Below are 22,831 nucleotides of genomic sequence, written 5' to 3'. Positions count from 1 at the left end.
AGAAGGGAAGGAAGGGAGGATAAATACAATATTTAGACAAATAAGCAGCAGGCTGGGGAAAGAAATCAAAAAGAAGAGAAAGTAAAGGGTAATAAGGGTAATAAGTCCAGAATCAGATCTTGACTCGCCGAGACACATTAAACCAGATCTTGCGACCAGGAGGTAACAGGGACACTTCAACAAGCAGCACTTTCCAGGCAAGAAGCAGCCACAGAAGAGAAGACCAGCAGCCAGAATCGCCAAAGACGACCACCCCAGGCCAGCAGCAAAGTCAACCTGATCCTACTGTGATCCATCTCTTCTTAGATGTTTTTTTGGTTTTATTCTTTGAGGTAGTGGTGATAAATTGGTATGATTTCTCTGCAGTGATAGAAAGTGCTTTAATTGCATCCAATTCCTGCTTTATTTTGCTGAGCTCTTGTTTTATACTAGCAAGCTGAAGACATAGGACAAGCTTTAAGCCTCCAGATGGTGTGCCTTGGAACTAAAGCACCACAATTATTACACCAAATAAGTCATCTTGATTGGTTGGAATAGGTATGAACAAGTGTACTATGATAACGTTAACAGTCTGTAAGATTTGCTTGTGGAGTAATGTTAATGACTTTTGGGTTGTCTATATATGAGTAGAAAACCCTGGAGAGGGTGGGATGTGGGGAGGGTAGGTGGGACTCTTAAGTCCCAGTGAGTCAGCCAAGTCCTCTATCAAAATGATTCTGGGGTAATTAATGACACAGTTTGCTAAAATAATCAAATTCAGTTTGATACAACAGTCAGGTTCAGCTAGAAACTATTCCCAATAATTATTGCAGTCTCTGCAATGTAAATGCAAATTAAGCCAGTTATAATACTAAAACTGCATTTTTACCTAGACTAGCAATAGAAAATAAACCTGGCAGAACTTGTCCACAGTATATAGCCAAAGTTAGAATGCTACAGCTAGAGTTAGCAGGGTAAAGGACAAGAAACAGTTTGAAAAGCCTATGCTCAATATTATCAGAGCTAGTCAGAAAGGGAAAGTTGTTGTTTTTTTTTGTTTGTTTGGTTTTTTTTGTCTTTTGGGGGTCTCGGTTAGAAGATAGAGAAGTACAACACAAAGGACAAATTAATTAAGCAATGAAGTCCAGAGAATAGATACATCAGGTAGCTAAACCTGTAGCCAGAAAGTTGAGAAATTAAAAATGAAAATATCAGAACACTTAGCAGTATTATGGTTCAGGTCCAGCACATGGAATGCTTCAAAGTAGTCTGTGTTTCTCTATGCAGAGCCCTTCCCCCTCCTGTTGTGCACTTATTACCTTTCAGTGAGTCAGCCAAGTTCTCTATCAAAAGGTTCTCGAGCAAGTAATGGCACGGTTTGCTAAAATAATCAAATTCAATTTGATACAACAGTCTGCTAGAAACTAACTTTTCTCCTGTAAATCTAAATATTTCCAATAATTCTAGCAGCCTCTGCAGTGTAAATGCAAATTAAGCCATTTTTAAGGGTAAAGCTTTTTTTTTTTTTTTTAACCTAGGACCAGTGGCATACCTAGTGTATTTGACATCCAGGCCCGATCATTTTTTAATACCCTCCTCCTCTATATGAAAAATGTTTTAATAATAATCCATGACTCGCACAACAAGGGTGTACCCAGGAAAACAATACAGAAGAACACCTAGGAATAGGTAGCATCTTAAACATTGCAGTGAGCACTAGAACATCAGTACACCAATTGTAAAACTACACATTAGTAAAAATGATCCTGCCAACACAAAACCATGTCTTTTTCACATAGAACACAGATACATCCTCACCAAGTATAGAATAAGTAACCACAAACTAAAAACAGAAATATGTAGACAAAAATTAAACTGAACCCCCAATAAGTCAGATTCTGCATATAATTCAACAACACAGAAACAGTGATGCATGTCCCCCTAGTACTGTGCAATATAAAGATAGCACATGTAAATGTGAAAAAAAAACCTGACAAATACCAGTCACCACTTTACAAATTAACAAACAGAAATAAAACAAAAAAATGGAAAATAAGATGATACCATTTTGTTGGACTAATACATTTTTCAATTAGCTTTCAGAGGCCAAAACCTCCTTCCTCAGGTCAGTACAGTACACTGCTGTTATGGTATCCTGTCCTGACCTGAGGATGGGGTTTTGGTCTCTGAAAGTTAGTCAAAAATGTATTAAAATTAGTCTAATGGAAAGATCACCTTATTTTCATTTTCTATTTATCACCACAACTACAACGCTACTTTATCCTAAAGCAAAAAGTAAAATAATAATAATAATAAATCTTTTTTTCTACCTTTGTTGTCTTTGGTTTCTGCTTTCCTCTGCTTCTCTTCACTCTCTCCCTTCCATCCAGAATATCCTCCCTCCCTCCTTCTCTCTCTCTCCCTTCCATCCAGCATTTGCCCACTTTCTCTGCCCCTTCCACCCAGCGTCTGCCCTCTTTCTCTCTCCCTTCCATCCAGCGCCTGCCCTCTTTCTCTCTCCCTTCCATCCAGCGTCTGCCCTCTCTTCTATCTTGTGTCTGACCTCTCCCCCTTTTCACATGGTGTCTGCCTGCTTTCTCTGCCCCTTCCATCCAGCCTGTAACTCCTTTCTCCTTTTTACATGATGCACTCCAGCATCTCCCCCTCTCTCCATCTTTATCTCTCCTTTCCCCATCCGTCGTCTGCTTTCCAGTATCTCCTGTATATTTTACTTTTCTCCTTCCCCTATGGTCTGGTATCACTTTCCCTCCTCTTTCCACACTTCTTTCCCCTTCCCGAGGTCTGGCATCGCTCTCTGCCTCTCCACCTCCTCTTCTCCTTCGGTCCGGCATTGCTTATCCTCCTCTCTCCACCCTCCTTTTCCCTTCCCCTGAGGTCTGGCATTGCTATCCCTCTTGTCTCCACCCCTTCTTCCCCTTTGGACTGACATCGCCAGGTGATCTTCCTCGTCTCTCCACTCCCTCTTATCCTTTCCCTGCGGTCAGGTTGACATTGCTCTTCCACCTCGGCTCTCTCCACCCCTACTCCTCTCTGCAGGCCTCCAAGCTTTCCAGGCCCACTGGCAGTGGCAGCATCAGGGATGTAAAATCTGCCTTTAGCCTGCCTCGGAAGATTTCTCTGTACAGCTTCCCGTGTAGGCGGGACGTTGTACAGAGAAGGCTTCCGGGGCTGAACAAAAGCAGCGCTTGTATCGTTGATGCACGCTCCCGGAGGTCTGGAAGTTTAGAGGCGTGCAGAGCGGGGTGGGGGTGGAGCAAGGAGGGAGAGTGATACATCGCAGTAGTTGGAGGGAGGGGAATATGGAACAGAACCTTTATTGCAGCAGCACTGGCACTGCACATCCCGGCAGCACAAGCACCGCATGAATGCCCATGGCAGCTGCAGCACCCCGCTTACGACCTGCGCCCGGGGCGGGCTGCCCTCACCGCCCCGCCCTCGGTACGCCACTGCCTAGGACTAAGTAAAACTTCTGTTTCCATTAAGGCTGGGACATTTTGGTGTCCTGCCAAATAAGCTAACTGCTAATGCAGTATACTCTACTTATCCCGGTAAATTGTTACTCTTTACTTTCTTTCAGATGGTACTTTGGTAAGATGGGTAGAAAGGATGCAGAGAGACTGCTGCTAAATCCAGGAAACCAGCGAGGTACTTTCTTAGCAAGAGAAAGTGAAACCACTAAAGGTATTTTTTTTATAACATTTTTCTTTCACTTTTAAGTAAATTTTCCTTTACCTAGCTACAAGAATAACAGTGTACAAATAAGTAACAGATCTAGGGAATCAAAGATGATGTGGCAAGTCTGTAAATAAACTACATGAAAATTTCAGTCTTTAATGAGTATGGGAGATACTCAATTTATATATTGATAATATAGAGGAGGAGCAGTCTGGTGGTTAAAGCAGTAGGCTGAGCACCAGGTAAATTATAGTTCAAATTCCACTGACACACCTTATCTTGGACAAGTCAATTAACCCTCCTTTTCCTCAGGTACAAACCTAGATTGTAAGCCCTCTGGTGACAACAACCTGTTGTACCTGAGTGGAACTCACCTTGAAGCAGGGTTTGGAATAGGGTGTGTGAGTAAACGAAACTAAAATCCTAAATTTTTGCCTCAGATGTGATATATGATGGGTTTTCCCAGACTAGTAATAACAAAATGAGCATCAATACATTTTTCCGCTCATTACTGAAGACCCACCTCTTTAATAAAGCCTATCACAAAGATCAACCAATGTGAATATGTACAAATCGCCGATCTATATTTAGAATTGTCTCTTAATATCTGCTTGGACACTATTATTCTGTCTTATCATCATGCTGACCAAAACCCTGCAATACTAAATGTTTATTAATTAACATTCTTCCACTATTCATGATGTATTGTAAGCCACTTTGAGCCTGCAAAGAGGTGGGATAAGGTGGGATACAAATGCAACAAATAAATAAATAAATGTTATAAAAACAGAAACACTTTTGAAAATGGAGAGCCCTGCATTTGCGAGGATGGCAAGTTGTAGATTAATTGCTTCCAGACACATGACCTCACTATTTTATTTGAGAAGAAGTTCTGGATTGCTATTGGGGGCCATTGGTGAGGTTAATATTGCAAGCTTCTCTCTTTGTATTCCAATAGGGAGTGTAGTGATGTGTATGTAAGAGAAACACATTTATCTCTTGCAAATAGCAAAGTAGCTGTAAAAGTTACAACTTTGTATTTTGTTGCTTTATTTTGGGATTCGTAACCAAATTCTTTATTCGTTCTTTTTCGTTTCAAATTTTTATTATTAATGTATTTTTTTACAACTGCAAATTTAATCTGTTAACTCTGCAATTAATGCATTATTGTGATTAAAATATTTAGTCACGTTGCAACGTCTACTGTCTCCTCCAAACATTTCTTCTGCTCTCTTCCATGCCCAACCTCCATTGTTATCACAATCCGGCATCTTAACCCCCACCTGTGATTCAACATACCCCCCCCCCCCCCCCCGTGTCAGTCTCCCTTAAAGGCCGTCATCTGTTGATCACCAGCAGTGGCAGCATTGCACATAGGCTGCCTGTGGCCTGCTCTGAAGTTTTCCCTCTGGCCCATCCCACCCATGCAGAAACAGGAAATTATATCGGAGGAGGTGGAACGGGCCAGAAGAAAGGTTTCAGAGCAGGTCACAGACAGACTATATGCAACACTGCTGGGGACCAACACAAGATCAACTTTAAGGTAGACTAGCAGGAGGGGATTGAGTGGGGGGGGGGGGGGGGGCAGATGCCAAACACCAAGTGGTAGAGAAAGGAATGAGTTGCAGATCTGTGAGCACAACTGAAGAGGCCACCGGTGGAAGTTATGGTCGAGGTGGTGAGCTCCAGCAGCCACGAGAGAGCTTGGTGCTGCTCACCACCAAGTTTGTCTTGCTTCCCATGAGGGTGGAGGGGAGGGAACGACAGTGGGAAGAAGGGGAGGGAGAAAGGGAAGGCGGAGCGAGAGATGTGATGGAATCCAGGAAATAAAGAGAGATAATAGATTTGAGGGAGAGAAGAAAAAGGGATAGATGTTGGGAGGGAGGGAGATTCAGTCCTTTGAGGAAGGGAAGAGGGATGGGATTTGATGTACCGCCTTCTCCGAGGACAAGCAAGCATAATATTCTCACGTATGGGTGACATGATCCGCAGAACCTGGCACGGGCACTGCCAAATGCACCCTCACTTAAAATCTTCGAATCAGTACACTGATCACGCATGTGTGAGTGCCTTCCTGCATGAACAAGGGGCCAGCCTCATTTTCCACAGAGCAGAGAGGTTGTGTTTTCAATCTCTTATTACGAAAACTTTTGCATTTTGGTACCTTCCCCTTTTCAGGATATTTTTTCTTCATATTTTATCTTTTTCAGTAATAATTTATACAGTTTATTCATTTTTCTACATTTTTTTTTTCGATTTTTCAAATTTCAGCCTGAAGGGCCTCTGAGCCCTTTTCATACCCAGGAAGCATCAACCTTTTTAGGGTACGCGACTACTAGAGCTCACCAGGCTGTATAGCCGACCGTTTTTCCTTCCATGTCTTCAAGGGTGCCGAGTGGCTTTAAGACGTGTACTCGATGCAATAGGACTGTTTCAGGCAAAGACCACGATAACTGGATAGAGCACCAAGACATTCACTGTAACTTCTGCAGCGCATGCAAGCGAGGTCCCTTAAAGCCTGCAGACTCCAGTGTGAAAAACCTTTTGGTTCTGCATCGGCATCCACATCGAACAAGGCAGGAGACTTGGTACTCGATGCAGAACCTGCATCAGCATAGATATCGGGTGCACCCATTCAACATTGAGAGGGAGCTACCTCGGACTTAATGCCATGAACGCATCAGGACTCTCCGTCCTCATCATTGGTGCTGCGTGCATCAAGGGATCTGCAGTGCAAAAAGCCTAAGAAACATTGCTATTGTTCTCCCTCCAGACAATCAGCCCATGCCTCCCCTGCATCAAAGTCCTCAATGCACAGGAAGCATCCGTGCCACAATGACTGCTCGCCTTCTCTCCAACTCATTTCGCATCGAGAGCCTTTGAGATCTCCTACGCCTGCACAGGCTTTCTCTCAAGCTGCGTCCACACCGCTTTCTCAGCCAGTACAGATGCCTACCCTTCATGAGGAAATCCGGTCTATGCTCATGGAAGAGCTTTCAGGGCTACTGCATTCACAGTCTTCACGGGGTGCTTGCGCCAGCCTCAGTCCGGCCCATGGATACATCGGAGAGACTGTCTATGGAGAGGTCCTGCATACCGGCTCAATGTCAACCAACTGAGCAGCTCGCACCCGACTGATGCATGTGTCATCGGCAGAAGAGCTTTCCCCAACTTCAGAAGCTCACGTGCCTTGACACACCTCTACACAAAGCTGCCATTCTAGTTGACACTCTCTTCCATGTACTTCTCATGAGCAGCACTTTGAAGAGTCAGACTCATACCTCTCCTGGGAGACAGATCAAGACTCACAGACCCTCTCAGATGAAGAGTCCTGTGGCATTCCAACTGATCCTTCTCCACCTCAGAGATGTAAGTCTCCCACCAGAAACTATATCCTTTCCAGGCTTTGTCCATGAGATGGCTCAAGCTATACCTTTTAATCTAGAAACAGAAGAAGAACCTCATTCAGAACTTTTTGAAGGTCTAGATTATGACACTGCACCTAGAAAGGGTTTTACATTTCCCCTCCATTCTGTTATGGGAAGTATTTTACTAAAAAAAAACTGAGAGATCCCTCTGACAGTTCAGATTGCCCCCAAAGAAAAGAGACATAATATATAGTATACAGAAATGTGCAGAGTTTGAGAAAGCATAACTCACATCGTTCTTTAGTGGTAGAGTTTGCTTTAAAATGCACTTGAAATGCCAGATCTCATGCTTTTGCTCCTCCAAACAGAGAAGCAAGAACATTAGACTCTTTTGGCAGAACAAACTTTTCAAGCATCAGTGCTAACCAATTGCATCTTGCTGCCTTGGAGGAAGGAGGTCTTCTAAAAGGAGAGCATCACCCTGGTGCAGCTAAAAGTAATCCTGCAGCCAGGATCAGCAAACCAGAGGATGGAATATCCCCTCACACCGAGGATGTGTCTCCAGGAGATACTGCCCAGGAGGGAAGGGTTAGGATGGTTGTTGTAGTTGGTGATTTGATTATTAGGCATGTATATAGCTGAGTGGCTGGTGGACGTAAAGATCGCCTGGTGACTTGCCTGCCTGGTGCGAAGGTAGCGGACCTCACGCGTCACCTAGATAGGGTTTTAGATAGTGCTGGGGAGGAGCCGGCTGTCTTGGTACATGTGAGTACCAATGACATAGGAAAATGTGGGAGAGAGGTTCTGGAAGCTAAATGCAGGCTCTTAGGTAGAAAGCTCAAATCCAGAACCTCTAGGGTAGCATTTTCCGAAGTGCTTCCTGTTCCATGTGCAGGGCCCAAGAGACAGGCAGAGCTCCGGAGTCTCAATGCATGGATGAGGCAATGGTGCAGGGAAGAGGGTTTTAGATTTGTAAGGAACTGGGCAACATTCTGGGGAAGGGGGAGACTATTCCGAAAGGATGGGCTCCACCTTAACCAGGGTGGGACCAGGCTGCTGGCATCAAAGGAGATAGAGCAGCTTTTAAACTAGAACCTGGGGGAAGACCGACAGTTGTTCAAAAACGCATGGTTCGGAACAAGATATCTTTCAAAGATATCACCAAAACAGGGAAGATAGGTTATCCTGATAGCAAGGTTGCAAAAGAGACCATAGTAGATCAGGTGACCTTAAATAGAAATCAGACAAAAGATTGCAAATGAACACTTGTCAACTAATGAGCAAGATGTAAATAGGAACAATAAACATAGTTTGAAATGTCTGTACGCGAATGCCAGAAGCCTAAGAAATATGATGGGAGAATTAGAATATATTGCACTAAATGAAAAATTAGATACAATAGGCATCTCTGAGACCAGGTGGAAGGAGGATAACCAGTAGGACACTGTCACACCAGGGTACAAATTATGTCGTAGTGATAGGGTGGATCGAATTGGTGGAGAGGGGTAGCTTTGTATGTTAAGGAGGGTCTTGAATCAAATAGCTTGAAAATTCTGCAGGAAACACAACACTTCTTGGAATCCCTATGGATTGAAATTCCATGTGTAAAGGGGAAAAGGATAGTGATAGGAGTGTGCTATCGTCCACCTGACCAAGTTGAACAGACGGAGGTAGAAATGTTATCAGAAATTAGGGAGGCTAACAAACTGGGGAACACAATAATAATGGGTGATTTCAATGCCGTCATATTGACTGGGTAAATGTAATGGCATGCTAGGGAGGTAAAATTAATTGACGAAATCAAGGACTGCTTTATGGGACAGTTGGTACAGGATCCAACAAGAGAAGGAAATATTCTAGACCTCGTTCTTAGTGGAACTCATGGTCTGGTGCAGGAGGTAATGGTGCTGGGGCCGCTTGGTAACAGTGATCATAATATGATCAGATTTGATACTGGCTTTGGAGTAAGTACACACAGGAAATGCAATATGTTAGCATTTAACTTTCAAAAAAGAGACTATGATAAAATGAGGAGTGGCCTAGTGGTTAGGGTGGTGGACTTTGGTCCTGGGGAACTGAATTCGATTCCCGGCACAGGCAGCTCCTTGTGACTCTGGGCAAGTCACTTAACCGTCTATTGCCTGCCGCGTTGAGCCTGCCATGAGTGGGAAAGTGCGGGGTACAAATAAAAAAAAGAAAGAAAGAATGAGAAGAAAGGTGAAATAAAAAAAACTTAGAGGAACAGCTGCGAAGGTCAAAAATTTACAACAGGCGTGGATGCTGTTCAAAAATACCATCCTGGAAGCCCAGGCTAAATATAGTCCACATATTAAAATAGGAGGAAGGAAGACAAAACAGCCGGTGTGGTTAAAAAGTGAGGTGAAGGAAGCTATTAGAGCTAAAAGAAAATCCTTCAGAAAATGGAAGAAGGAACCAAAAGAAAATAATAAGAAACAGCATAAGGAATGTCAAGTCAAATGCAAAGCACTGATAAGGAAGGCAAAGAGACTTTGAAAAAAAGATTGCATTGGGGGCAAAAACACATAGTAACATTGTTTTTAGGTATATTAAAAGCAAGAAGCCAGCAAAATAATTGGTTGACCACTAGATGACCAAGGGGTAAAAAGGGCAATCAGGGAAGACAAAGCCATAGCAGAGAGATTGAATGAATTCTTTGCTTCGTTCTTCACCAAGGAAGATTTGGAAGCGATACCGGTGCTACAAATGGTATTCAAAGCTGACGAGTCGGAGAAACTGAATGAAATCTCTATAAACCTGAAGGATGAAATGGCGCAATTTGACAACTTGAAGAGTAGCAGTTCTCCTGGACCGGATGGTATTCATCCCCGAGTACTGATAGAATTGAAAAATGAACTTGCGGAACAATTGTTTTTAGTATCTTTAAAATCAAGCATGGTTCCGGAAGATTGGAGGGTGGCCAATGTAACGCTGATTTATTTTTTAAAGGTTTCAGAGGTGATCCAGGAAATTATAGACTGCTGAGTCTGACGTTGGTGCCAGGCAAAATGATAGAGACTATTATAAAGAACAAAATTACCGAGCATATTCAAAAGCATGGATTAATAAGACAAAGCCAACATGGATTTAGTGAAGGGAAATTTTGCCTCACCAATCTGTTTCATTTCTTTGAAGGGGCAAACAAATATGTTGTGTATCTGGATTTTCAAAAGGCGTTTGACATAGTAACTCATGAAAGACTCCAGAGGAAATTGGAGAGTCATGGGATAGGAGGTAGTGTCCTATTGTGGATTAAAAACTGGTTAAAGGATAGAAAACAGAGAGTAGAGTTAAATGGTCAGTATTCTCAATGGGGAAGGGTAGATAGTGGAGTTCCCCAGGGATCTGTGCTGGGACTGCTGCTTTTTAACATATTTTTAAATGATCTAGAGATGGGAGTAACTAGTGAGGTAATTAAATTTGCTGATAACATAAAGTTATACAAAGTTTTTAAATTACGAGAGGATTGTGAAAAATTACAAGAGGACTATGAAACTGGGAGACTGGGCATCTAAACGGCAGATGACGTTTAATGTGAGCAAGGGCAAAGTGATGCATGTGGGAAAGAGGAACCCGAATTATATTATGTAATGGAAGGTTTCACATTAGGAGTCACCGACTGGGAAAGGGATCTAGGCGTCATCGTTGATGATACATTGAAATCCTCTGCTCAGTGTGTGGTGGTGGTTAAGAAAGCAAATAGAATGTTAGGCATTATTAGGAAAGGAATGGAAAACAAAAATGAGGACGTTATAATGCCTTTGTATCCAACCGCACCTCAAATATTGTGTGCAGTTCTGGTCACTGCATCTCAAAAAAGATATAGTGGAATTAGAAAAGGTACAGAGAAGGGCAACGAAAATAATAAAGGGGATGGAACGACTTCCCTATGAGGAAAGGCTAAAGTTTCTATGGCTCTTCAGCTTGGAGAAAAGACGACTGAGGGGAGACATGATAGAGGTCTAAAAAATAATGTGTGGAGTGGAATGGGTAGACATGAATCGCTTGTTTACTCTTTCCAAAAATACCAGGACTAGGAAGCACGCAAAGAAGCTGCAAAGTAGTAAATTTAAAAGGAATGGGACTTCACTGAACATGTAATTAAACTCTGGAATTCATTCCCAGAGAATGTAGTAAAAGCCGTTAGCTTGGTGGGGTTTAAAAAAGGTTTGGATAGCTTCCTAAAGGAAAAGTCCACAGACCATTATTAACATTGACTTGGGGAAAATCCATTGCTGATTTCTAGAATAAGCAGCATAAAATGTATTGCACTGTTTTGAGATCTTGCCAGGTACTTGTAACCTGGATGGGTCACTGTTGGAAACAGGATGCTGGGCTTGATGGACCTTCTCTTTGGTCTGTCCCAGTATTGCAATACTTATCAACTTTATTCCACCATTTATTTAAAATCTCTATTACAGAGTACTCTATCCTTTGCAGAATTCTTTCTCTCTGACAAACAAGAGTATTCCATGAAATTCACAGAAAACATTCTAGACTGTCGTAAATATCTTGTGAGGCAGGCCCTTGATGCCTTTGTTGTCCCTTCATGTTGTCTTTTCATGTAAAATCAAGCAGTAGCAATGCACCGATTATCCTGGCTTATTCTCTGACCTTGAATTTATTTATTTATTACAGCATTTGTATCCCACATTTTCCAATTGACGTTGTTTCAATGTTCTTACAAATAAGGTAGTTACATTTGAAGAGTGATCTGTGTTACTGGCAGGGAAGATGGTGGGAGTATATATTAGTGGCGATAGTCGTATTGACTAGTATTTATCTAATAGACATTTCTAGTTTGTTATCTAGCAGATGTCCCTTGTTATGGAAAAAACTTGTTTGGTGACAAGGTGGCCGACCTAATTAAAAAAAGCATACAGATACAATAAAGAGACTGTCTAGGCCTCAAACTACTACTGCTGCTTCTTCTACTAGATTTCCATAAGGATATAGGTGTTCTACCTACTATATATCTATGTGTCATTACACCCCTATTTCTTTTCCACCAAAACGCTCACGTCCAAGACAGCAATGGGAACAAAAATCCCAGAAGCTCTCTCAATCTATAGAAAATCTAATTTTTGACTCCTTCATAGAGAGCATTGCCGTCATACAGTTGTCCATGCCAATTGATCTACCTGTCAGAAGGAGACTCATTTTCTTCCAACAGAGATGGCCTCTCATAAACTCAGACAGATGGGTCCTACGTACCATTCGATATACTCAGACAGATGGGTCCTACATACCATTCGACATGGCTACGCTCTGCATTGGCAAATAAAGACACCCTCCCCCCCCCCCCCCCCCCCCCCCCCCGACATCCATCAACAAAGTCTTGTTTCAGTTCCCTCCAAATGAGATTACTTCAAGAGGAGTTCTCAGCCTTTCTTTAGCAGAATGCAGTAGAACCAGTTCCTCTGCCGGACAAGGGTCTACTCAATATATTTTCTTATTCCAAAAAAAACAGAAGTACGTCCAGTTTTTGACCTTCAAGACCTGAACACGTTTCTCATCAAGTTTTGCATGATGTCCCTGGGGGTCACTACTTCCCATGGTACAACTCAACGACCTTTGCTGTTTAGACCTCAAGGAGACATATACCCACATATCTATTCTCCCTGCACACAGACAATTCCTCTTCTTCCTCTATGGAGCTCTACATTATCGATTAGACTTGCTTCGGCTTCACAAAGTGTCTAGTAGTTGTAGCTGCAGTACTTCGCAATTGGGGCATCCACGTCTACCCCTACCTGGATGATTGGTTAATCAAAGCAGCTTGTCAGGACTCTGCCAGCATTTCCATACAGTCTGCGATATGAGTCCTAGAACTCCTTGGATTTGTCATCAACTACCCCAAATTACATCTTCAGCCGGTTCAGACCTTACAGTTCATAGGGGCTCTCCTCTACACAACTCAGGGTTGAGCATTCCTGCCTCAACTGAGGGCTAAATAAATTATTACATCTCGCTTCGCAGGTATCCCAATTGACTCATATCTGCTCGTCAGATGCTCTGCCTTCTCAGTTGCATTTGACACCATCCGCTCGTTTCACTTCCGAATTCCTCAGTGGACACTCTCCTCTCAATGCTCTCAAGCCACAAGATTACTATCCACTAGAATTCAAATAACTCCACAGCTACACCACACTCCTCAGTGGTGGATGGTGTCCCACAATCTCGCCCAAGGCCTTCCATTCTAACCCTCTCCATGTCACAAGGTTCTCACCACAGATGCTTCCATGACGGGTTTGGGGAACTCACCTCGACGGTTTCCATATGCAGAGTTCTTGGTCCCCACGAGAGCAATATCCTGGAATTGCGAGCTGTTTGGAATGCTCTCAAAACCTTCCAGAATTTTATTCTAATCGGGTCATACTGGTTCACATAGACAGTCAAGTAGCGATGTATTACCTGGAACAAACAGGGAGGAACCGGAACTTACCTCCGCTGTTGTCAAGCAATCTGAACCTGGACTTGGGCAGCCTCTCAATAAATCTTTATAAGATCTGTTTATCTAACCGGCAAGCAAAATTCTATAGCAGGTAAACTGAGCAAAGACCTTCAACTTCACGAATGGTCTCTCAGCACCTTGATAGTCATCAAATATTCCAGCAGTGGGGGACCTCAGTGATAGACCTGTCCACTTTTCCTCAGAACAACAAGCTTCCCTGCTTCTGTTCCAGACTCTGCTACCAGTGGTATAGCCCCAGATGTCTGCCTTCTCCACTGGGGGATGGATCTTCCAAACGCTTTTCCCCTACTACTTCTCATAGGAAAAACTCTGAGACCAAGGAACCATGATTCTAATTGCTTCCTACTGGCCTCATCAAATCTGGTTTCCTCTTCCCCTAGAGTTGTCCTCTAGGGAACCATCCGGGTTGGATCCTTTTCCAACACTACTAACAGAACAAAGGGATCCCTCCATCCAGACCCTTGCTCTCTGACCCTGATGGCTTGGTACCCAATGACATAGATCTGCATTCATTGAACCTTCCTCATGCAGTCTTTAGAATACTTCTTGCCTCTAGAAAACCTTTCATACAAAAACATGACCATTTAAAGTGGAAAAGGTTCTCCCTCTGCTGTTCAACTAGATCACTTGATCCTACTGCATGCTGTCTTCGTGCTCTAATTGAATACCTCCTCCATCTTTCAGGATCTGGACTCAAAACTAACTCAGTCAGAGTACATTTGAGCGATATCAGTACTTTTCATACTAAATCTGTGGCATGGGATCTCAATGCCATCTTCACTGCTCTTATGAAACCTCTGTTTGAACCACTTCATTCTTGCTCTCTGAAGTTCTTTGCATATAAAGTAGTGTTCTTAATATATTTTACTTCTGCCAAAAGAGTCGGTGAACTTCAAGCCCTTGTGGCAAATCCACCTTACACCAGGTTCTACCATGATAGAATTATGCTCCAAACTCACCCCAAATTCCTCCCAAGGTGATTTCGGAGTTCCTTCTCAACCAGTCAGTTGCACCACCTTTTTTCTTTCCTAAACTACACACTCATCCTGGAGAAGCAGTACTACATACCTCAAACAGCAAGTGTGCTGTAGCATACTATCTAGAACAAACAAAACCTCATCTGGAATTCTCCCAGCTTTTTGTGTCCTTTAATCTTAACAAGTTTGGAATTCCCATCTGCAAGCATACAGTCTGTATTTGGTTGGCTGACCTCTATGGTTGGGTCATCGCTCATAATGTGAGAGCCATGGCGGCCTCAGTAGCCCATTTTCACTCTGCCTTTATTCAAGAGATTTGCAATGTGGCTACGTAATCTGTCTGCACCTTCACTGCTCACTACTATCGGACACAGTATTCCAGGTGGGATAGCTGGTTTGGACAAGCAGTCCTGCAGAATCTTTTTACTGTTTAAAATCCAACTCCATCCTCTGGCCCATTATTTCCACTAGGCTCACACCTACTTAGATACAAAATTCATCTTTATTGTGAGCCTGGTAGCTAGTGAGTCCCATATGAGAGAATATTATACCTGCTTGTGCTCAGAGAAAGCTAAATTACTTGCTATTAGCAGGTGTTCTCTGAGAACAGCAGGCATATATTCTCGTATCCGTCCTGCCTCCCCTTGGAGTTGTTGTCTTAGTTTTAACACTGTACTGCTGGGCCCGCGCTCATGCATCAGTCAGGAAGGCACCCGCACATGTGCAGTGGGGCCCCATGAATCATGTCACCCATATGTGAGAATATATGCCTGCTGTCCTCTGAGAACACCTGCTACAGGTAAGTAACTTAGCTTTTCAGTGGTTATATATTATATACAGGTACTTATTTTGTACCTGGGGCAATGGAGGGTTAAGTGACTTGCCCAGAGTCACAAAGAGCTACAGTGGGAAATAAATAACCTTGTGTGATTAATCACAATTAAACTTTTTAATTGAAATGTAACCTTAGTATATATTTTTTTTAATTCCCAGTGTAAACTTGGAATGGAAAGCAACTGGAATATTCTGCTAGTTGACATACAGGAAACAGGCTTTGTGATAATCATGATCTTAGCATATTATCTTTTGTCAACATTACAGATCTGCTCTTAAAGAGTAAGGATAGTGCATAATGCATTCTGAGAAACCACTTGTAATTTGTTTTGTTTTTTGTCTAGGTGCATTTTCCCTGTCCATTCGGGACTGGGATGAGGTACGGGGAGATAATGTGAAACACTACAAAATCAGAAAGCTTGACAATGGCGGTTACTACATTACAACCCGGGCACAGTTCGAGTCTTTACAGAAACTGGTCAAACATTACATGGGTAGGTTGGTGTTTTGGTGATGAGTGCTGACATAATGGGTGCTTTGCCATGTTTTTTCTCTCTCTCCCCCCCCCCCCCCCCCCATGCAGCGCCTGATTAAGCTGTGAAATCTGTTGCTGGAGGATGTGGTCAAAAGAGGACTTGGCAAACTCATGGAGGAGGAAAAGCCTATAAATCATTAGCCATGTAGACTGGGAAAGCCATTGTTCATCCCTGGAAATTAACTGGGGGAAATAAGGTGCACTTTTCTGGGACCTGCTGGGGACTTGCAACTTAGACTGGCTCTGTCACAGGCAGGCTGCTGGGATCTGTGCACCTCACAATGGCTGCTCTTGTGTTCTGAATTGCTAATATGTGATTGTGAGTAGATTCCCTTGGTGCAGCTGCATGGTTATTAATTTTTGCATACAATGTTTTTTTGGTTTTTTTAAATGGTGGACAGTAAGTTCTTCGCACTTCTGTGAAGGAGCTGTCCTCAAGCTGTGCTGATAGCTTCAATGTAATACATGTTAAGTAAAAATTTAACGTTTGTACTTTTTTATATTTAGGGGGGGGAATTCATCAAGGGGCATTATGGCCTTAATGGACGTTAAGGGAATTAGAGCGCACTAATTGCTAAAAGCCCATAGGTATAGAATGGGCTTTGGCATTTAGCGCATGCTGATTCCCTTAACTTGCATTTAAGGCCATACCTCCCGTTGATAAATTCCCCCCTTAGTGGTAATATTCAAGAAATTTCGTAAAACTGTTCTCCTTTTACTTTTGAGAGTAATGGTGAGGAAGCAATTCCTCGGTCACTGGGGAACTTAAGACTTGACTCGTACCTTTTGCATGACCACATATTGATGTGATGCACTTAAACCATGAGTTCCATAAAATTGGCTAGCTATGGGATTTTCTGTACACTAAGTCTTTCTGTGCAGCTGGAGCATATCAGCATAAAACATTTTAAAATCTGACCCTGGAGAGCGAATTTATTTCCAGGCCCGCACAGAAAAACGGCTTTAGTTGTCTGGGGGTTTATGTTTAATGCATCTTTTCCTCGAAATTGTAAAGGATCAACCTGTACATTCAATCTGTGTGGATGTACTTTATTTAAATTGCCAGAGCTGAAAACAGTAGTAAATGTTAATTTTCTGATTCTTCCCAGTTTGAAGCTCAAGTACCTGTTTCCCCAATTTCAGAATGTGCATCAGATATAACTTTAAAAATCTCCCCAGGTACTACCTGCTCTTTATTTTCAAAAACATGGGGAGAAAAGCAACAAAGAGCTGCCATTAGCTTTTCTTGTATATTGACATGGAGTGGAAGAGTAGCCTAGTGGTTAGAGCGCCAGTCTTGACATCTAGAGGTGGCCAGTTCAAATCCCACTGCTGCTCCTTGTGATCTTGGGCAAGTCACTTAACCCTCCATTGCCTCAGGTACAAAATTAGATTGTGAGCCCTGGGACAGCGAAATACCTAGTGTATCTGAATGTAACTCACCTTGAGCTACTACTGAAAAAGGTGTGAACAAAATCCAAAATACAAGAAATCATAAAATTGTTTTTGTTGTAAATAAATATCTGCAAGGTGATTTAAATTATTTAAAGAATGCTTTTTTCTTGTTGGCACACACTTCCATTACTCCTGCACTCCATATGGCGTGGAGGAGTAACCTAATGGTTAGTGCAGTGGGCTGAGAACCTGGGGAACTGCAGCACGTTGTGTCCCTGGGCAAGTCACCTAACTCTCCTTTGCCCCAGGTACAAGAGACACCTTAGATTGTGAGCCCACTGGTGACAGAGAAAGTATCTGCTTGTAATGTGTACACTGCTGCGTACATCTAGTAGTACTATATGTTTGTTTACAACAATACTTCTATATCTTCTTTCAAAAAAAGGTTAAAATGGTTTACAATGCAGTTAGAAAACAGAAAGGAACCACAAAATTAATAGTACAGAAGAACAAAAAAAAATGTTGAATTGATTAGTAGTAGTAGTGTACTTTAAAACAGTTTTTATTGAACATTCCAATAAAGATACAAATGGCCATCCAACAATCAATGCATTCAATGTTTACATTATTTTCTGTCTTCCCATTCCTCCCCCTTTAACTTAGCACCAGCCTCTTATACATAAATTAAATAGATCGCAAAGAAATATATAAAGAGAATCTACCCAAGACGAGAGATTTTTTTCTTTCATAATCTCTCATAATATAAACCAGTTACTTAATACTCCTTCCCCTTATATAACCCCCCCTTTACCCTAATACACCCTCCCCCATAGAGTTGGGCTCTCAGTAAACCTTTAGAGGGTCTAGACTGTTAAGCACCATATTTCATGCCTTGGAGGACACTCTGAATATATCTTTCCCATATTAACCAAAATTGTTTCTTCTTGCAAGGACTCAGCCTTGCATTTCTAGCTTCCAGTATCATCAGGGCATGTAGAGCATTCCCCCAGTGCCAGAAAGGAGGGCCCTCATTTGGTGTCCATTACTGTAGAAGACATTTTCTCCCTAATACCTTGGCCTTAATCAACAATGACTGCACGCCTTTCCCTAGTGACCCAAAAGCTTCCCCTTTCAAATAAAAAGTCCAAAGGGTCAAGTAAAACTGGTTTCGGCAAAAGATTTTTGAAATATCTCTGAATGCCCTTCCAGAATTTGTACCTTGTGACAAGGATTCTTCCCCAATGCCACATTTAAGACAGAGCTGGATGTGTCCCATCATCGCTGTATGTGCCTGAAGCTGATAGAAAAAAGCTCTCTGAATAGTATTCTCTCAATGATGCACTGCATATCAGTGTAGGAGTGTGGTATAAGGAAACTTCAGTATCCCTAGGGGTAACTCTTATACTCTGATCCACCGACTACAATCCGGCTAATGTCTCAAACTCCTGAAGTGGAATGAGTGTAATATTTAAAGCCCTATGTATGTAAACCACTGAAATGGCATCTGGTGAATCAGTGGCAAAAAAAATCATACCTCTTCTTCATCGCCTCTAACGAGAACCTGTCCACTTTAGTGTCTGTTCATAATGGCAGAGTTGGCAGTAAGCAAATCTGTCAGTTTGCAGAAGCTGATATATCTGTTGCAAAGCTTCAAATGATAGTATATACCCAGTGTTCGCAAACATCTGACTTAAGATAACAGAAACCACTCTCTGCCCATCTATGGAAGACCGCACTCTCCAGGCCATGGGGTAAAGTCTAAATTATACAAAATGGGAAGCAAATCACTTCCCAGGGTTTTCATCTTCCATAAGATTATCAATGCCCTCCAGGCCAGTTGCATTGAGCATAGCAGGATGTTACTTTTAAAGGAGAGTGGCAGATCACTGGACTTTGCCTGAATCACATAGTTAAGATGTAGAGGAGAGAATAACTCCTTTTCCGTATGTAATGGGGTATAATCATCGCATTCCATTATACAATCTTTTATATGTTTCAAAAGACATGCATGATTATAGGTATGAATGTTTGGTATTCTTAAGCCTACCCTAGGCCAAATTCCATAGAGCCTACAGAACATTGATTTAGGTCCCCCCCCACCCCCACCCCCACTTCAACAGGTAAGTTTAGTGATAATTTTTTTTGTAGTCCTAGGATATCTTTCCTTAAGATCCAGATAGAGAGAACTTGTAAACCATATAAATAAATAACATCATTTTATATAGATTTATTTACCCAACCAATGTCAATGGGAGGAATCTCTACACTTCTAATTTTTGTTTAGTAGTTTGCAATAACTGAGGTATAGCTAATGAATAAAGTTTTCTCGGGTCACTTAGAGGGGCATAATCGAAAGGAATGCCCAAGTTTTGCTGAGGACATCGGGGAAACCCGTATTATCGAAACAAAATGGATGTCCATCTTTCGTTTCGATAATACGGTCAGGGACGCCCAAATCTTGAAATTTAGGTCGTCCTTAGAGATGGTCGTCCCTAGGCTTGGTCGTTTCTGATTTTTGGCGATAATGGAAACCAAGGACGCCCATCTCAGAAACGACCAAATGCAAGCCCTTTGGTCATGGGAGGAGCCAGCATTTGTAGTGCATTGGTCCCCCTGACTTGCCAGGACACCAACTGGGCACCCTGGGGGCACTGCAGTGGACTTCAGAAAAAGCTTCCAGGTACATAGCTCCCTTACCTTGTGTGCTGAGTCCCCCAACCCCCCCCCCCCCCAAAAAAAAAAAAAAACCACTCCCCACAACTGTACACCACTACCATAGCCCCTATGGGTGAAGGGGGGCACCTAGATGTGGATACAGTGGGTTTCTGGTGGGTTTTGGAGGGCTCACATTTACCACCACAAGTGTAACAGGTGGGGGGGGGGGGGCGGTGGGCCTGGGTCCGCCTGCCTGAAGTGCACTGCATCCACTAAAACTGCTCCAGGGACCTGCATACTGCTATCATGGAGCTGACAGGCCTCCACAATTTTTTATTAAATGCAGGAGCCAGCAGTTGAAACCTATCTCACTTCTCTTTCCCCAGCCCTCCAATACTGTCTGCAGTGATTTTTTTTTTTTTTTTTTGGGGGGGGGGGGGGGGGGAGAGCAAAAAGGGGAGGAGGAGCAGGATTCCCCTTCTAGATCAACAGTGGCTCTTTTAGAAATGGATTTACTAGGGTTCTTTTCTATTCTGTGTCTGTGAGCAAAGTAACTTTGGTAAATCAGTCCCAGAAACCAGCAGTCTCCCTTCCCAAAGTATTCTGTCAGCTGTGTGACAGCACCGCCTTGACAGGTGATGGAAAGAGGCAAGTAATAACATAAGAATAGCCATACTGGGTCAGACCAATTGTCCATCCAGCCCAGTGTCCTGCTTCCAGGTCACAAGTACCTGGCAGAAACTCAATTAGCAGTAATATTCCATGCTACCAATCCTGGGGCAAGCCTCTGTTTCATATATCACCGTGACCTGAGTCCCCGCAAGTCAGTCCGTCTCTCTCTCTCTCTTTCCCCCCCCCCCCCCCCCCAGTCTTGATGTGTGTGTCTCTCTCTCTCATATACCCCCTCCCAGTCTTTCTCTCTCTCTTATACCCCTTCCCCAGCCTTTATCCAGTTTCTCTTTTGTCCCCTCACTCCCATTATGCACACTGCCACATCTACAGGCAAAATGCCCCTCTGTGTCCCCCCTCACCACAGACATATAGCCAGCCTGTCACTCTATTTGCCCTACCCCAATGCACATGACCAACCTGTCCATACCTCTCTCTGTTTCCCAAATGCACGCTGCCACCTCTTTCTGCCCCAAACACACCTATAGCCAGAATATTTCTCTGTGCCACCCCCAACACACACACAGCCAATCTGTCCCTGCTTCTTCTCCCAGTGAATACAACCAGCCTGTTCATCTCTGTCCCCTGTCACCCAGTTGTCACTGCCACCTCTTTCTGACCTCCTCTCCCCCCGCCCACACACACATATACAACAGCAATGCCATAAATATTACTGTGGGCTTTAAAACATCAATACATCTATTGGGAAAACTGAACAGGTCAAATTACTACAGATCGCTACAGGAACACCTAGCCTTGGTCAAACACACACAGAACATAAATACACAATGTGACCCCCAAACTAGAAATACAAATATGTAGACAGAAATTAAACAGAAATCCCAAGAAGTCAGACCTTGCATCTAGAATGCTACAAGAGAAATAGAAAGATGTGTATTTTCCCTTTACTGTCAAATAATAAAGATACCAGATGTCAGGGATAGTGTTGGAAGCAGGGTGCAACCAGGGCAATTGTCCATGACTCCTTAGCCAGAGGAGACCCTCAAGCCTGCCTGAATCCAAAGAAGGCATAGCCTGGTACAGAGCTTTGGGGTTCCCCCCCAAATTTCTGCCATGGACCTCAGCCATATCTGATACCAGCTTTGGCAGTTGTACATCCCAAAAACTAACATTTTCTAATCACTAAATAAGAAATAAAATTGTTCTACCTTTATCTTGTCATTTGATTTTTTTTTAATTGGTCCCATCTCTGGTTTCTACTGGCCTCTGTCTTTCCAGGATCTTCTATCCATATGACATTTCTTCTCTCTATATATCCATTATCCATCTTCCCTCTATCCCTCTCCCATATTCAGCATCTCACTTCCTCTGCCCAACATCTCCATTCTTTATCCCTACTCCCCTTGTTCGCATCACCCCTCTGTCCGTGTCCCCCATATCCAACATTACCCTTTTCCCTGACCCTATTCCTCCCCCTATGTCCAGCATTTCTCTTGTGTGTCCCTAACAACCCCTACCAAGTTCAGCATTAGTCTCCGTTAGTCCAAGAACTCTGACCCCCCCTCCCCCGTGAGTCCAACAACCCTCCCCCGTGAATCCAACAACTCTCCTGACCCTCCCTCCTGTGAGTCCAACAACTCTCTGCCAGAGACTTGGAGCAGTTGGGCTGCAGCGCTCCCTAGCCCTGCTCGCCCAGTCGCCGCTCTGGACCGTACCTCTCCTGAGTGAGTCCGCACCTCTGACCCCCCCCCGGGCTGCGTGGCGTGATGGTCGCAACGTGTGCAGACTGTCTGCAGTAGATCAGTCCTGCTTGGTCCTCCTGAGTGACAGACAGTCCTGCTCTGCCACTGATGATGTGGCCCACCCCCGCGACAACTTCCTTCTTCAAGGGCGGGCCGTGCGGGACGGGCAGAGAGAGTTCCAGTTCCAGCTTGAGCTTCCAGCCGCAGCCAGAGACAGAGTGACAGACAGAGTCGAGTTGTGGTATATATTTTAAAACAATTTTAATACCTTGGTGGTCTATATGTTTTTATATTGTACATTATATTTTACACATCACTTTATTTTATTGTATATCTTTTCATTTCATTTTTATTTTATTGCATATATATTATTTTTGCTTATCAATAGAGTGGGGCTAGGGTGGGGCCCCACCAAATTGGTCTGCACAGGGCCCCCCACTTGCTAAGACTAACCCTGAATGGCTGCATGTGTGTGGATGTGTTGAGTGACTCTTAGATGGCGACTCCGACTGTGATGAACTAGGGTT

The 22,831-nt window shown here is 43.2% G+C and overlaps 1 protein-coding gene across 1 annotated transcript in view; it reads left to right on the top strand.

The window, feature by feature from the left end:
• Positions 1–22,831, top strand: part of YES1 (YES proto-oncogene 1, Src family tyrosine kinase) — a 139,775-nt gene that overhangs the window by 84,339 nt on the left and 32,605 nt on the right. Inside the window, exons 5-6 of the mRNA XM_030212990.1 lie at positions 3,578–3,681; positions 15,692–15,841. Of these exons, the coding sequence (XP_030068850.1) occupies positions 3,578–3,681; positions 15,692–15,841 (254 nt within the window). The remainder of the gene's footprint in view (positions 1–3,577; positions 3,682–15,691; positions 15,842–22,831) is intronic.

The sequence above is a fragment of the Microcaecilia unicolor genome, chromosome 1 (genome assembly GCF_901765095.1).
Source record: "Microcaecilia unicolor chromosome 1, aMicUni1.1, whole genome shotgun sequence".
Taxonomy (NCBI): domain Eukaryota; kingdom Metazoa; phylum Chordata; class Amphibia; order Gymnophiona; family Siphonopidae; genus Microcaecilia; species Microcaecilia unicolor.
Note: the sequence above shows the minus strand (reverse complement) of the source record. Positions and strands in the feature narration are given on the sequence as shown.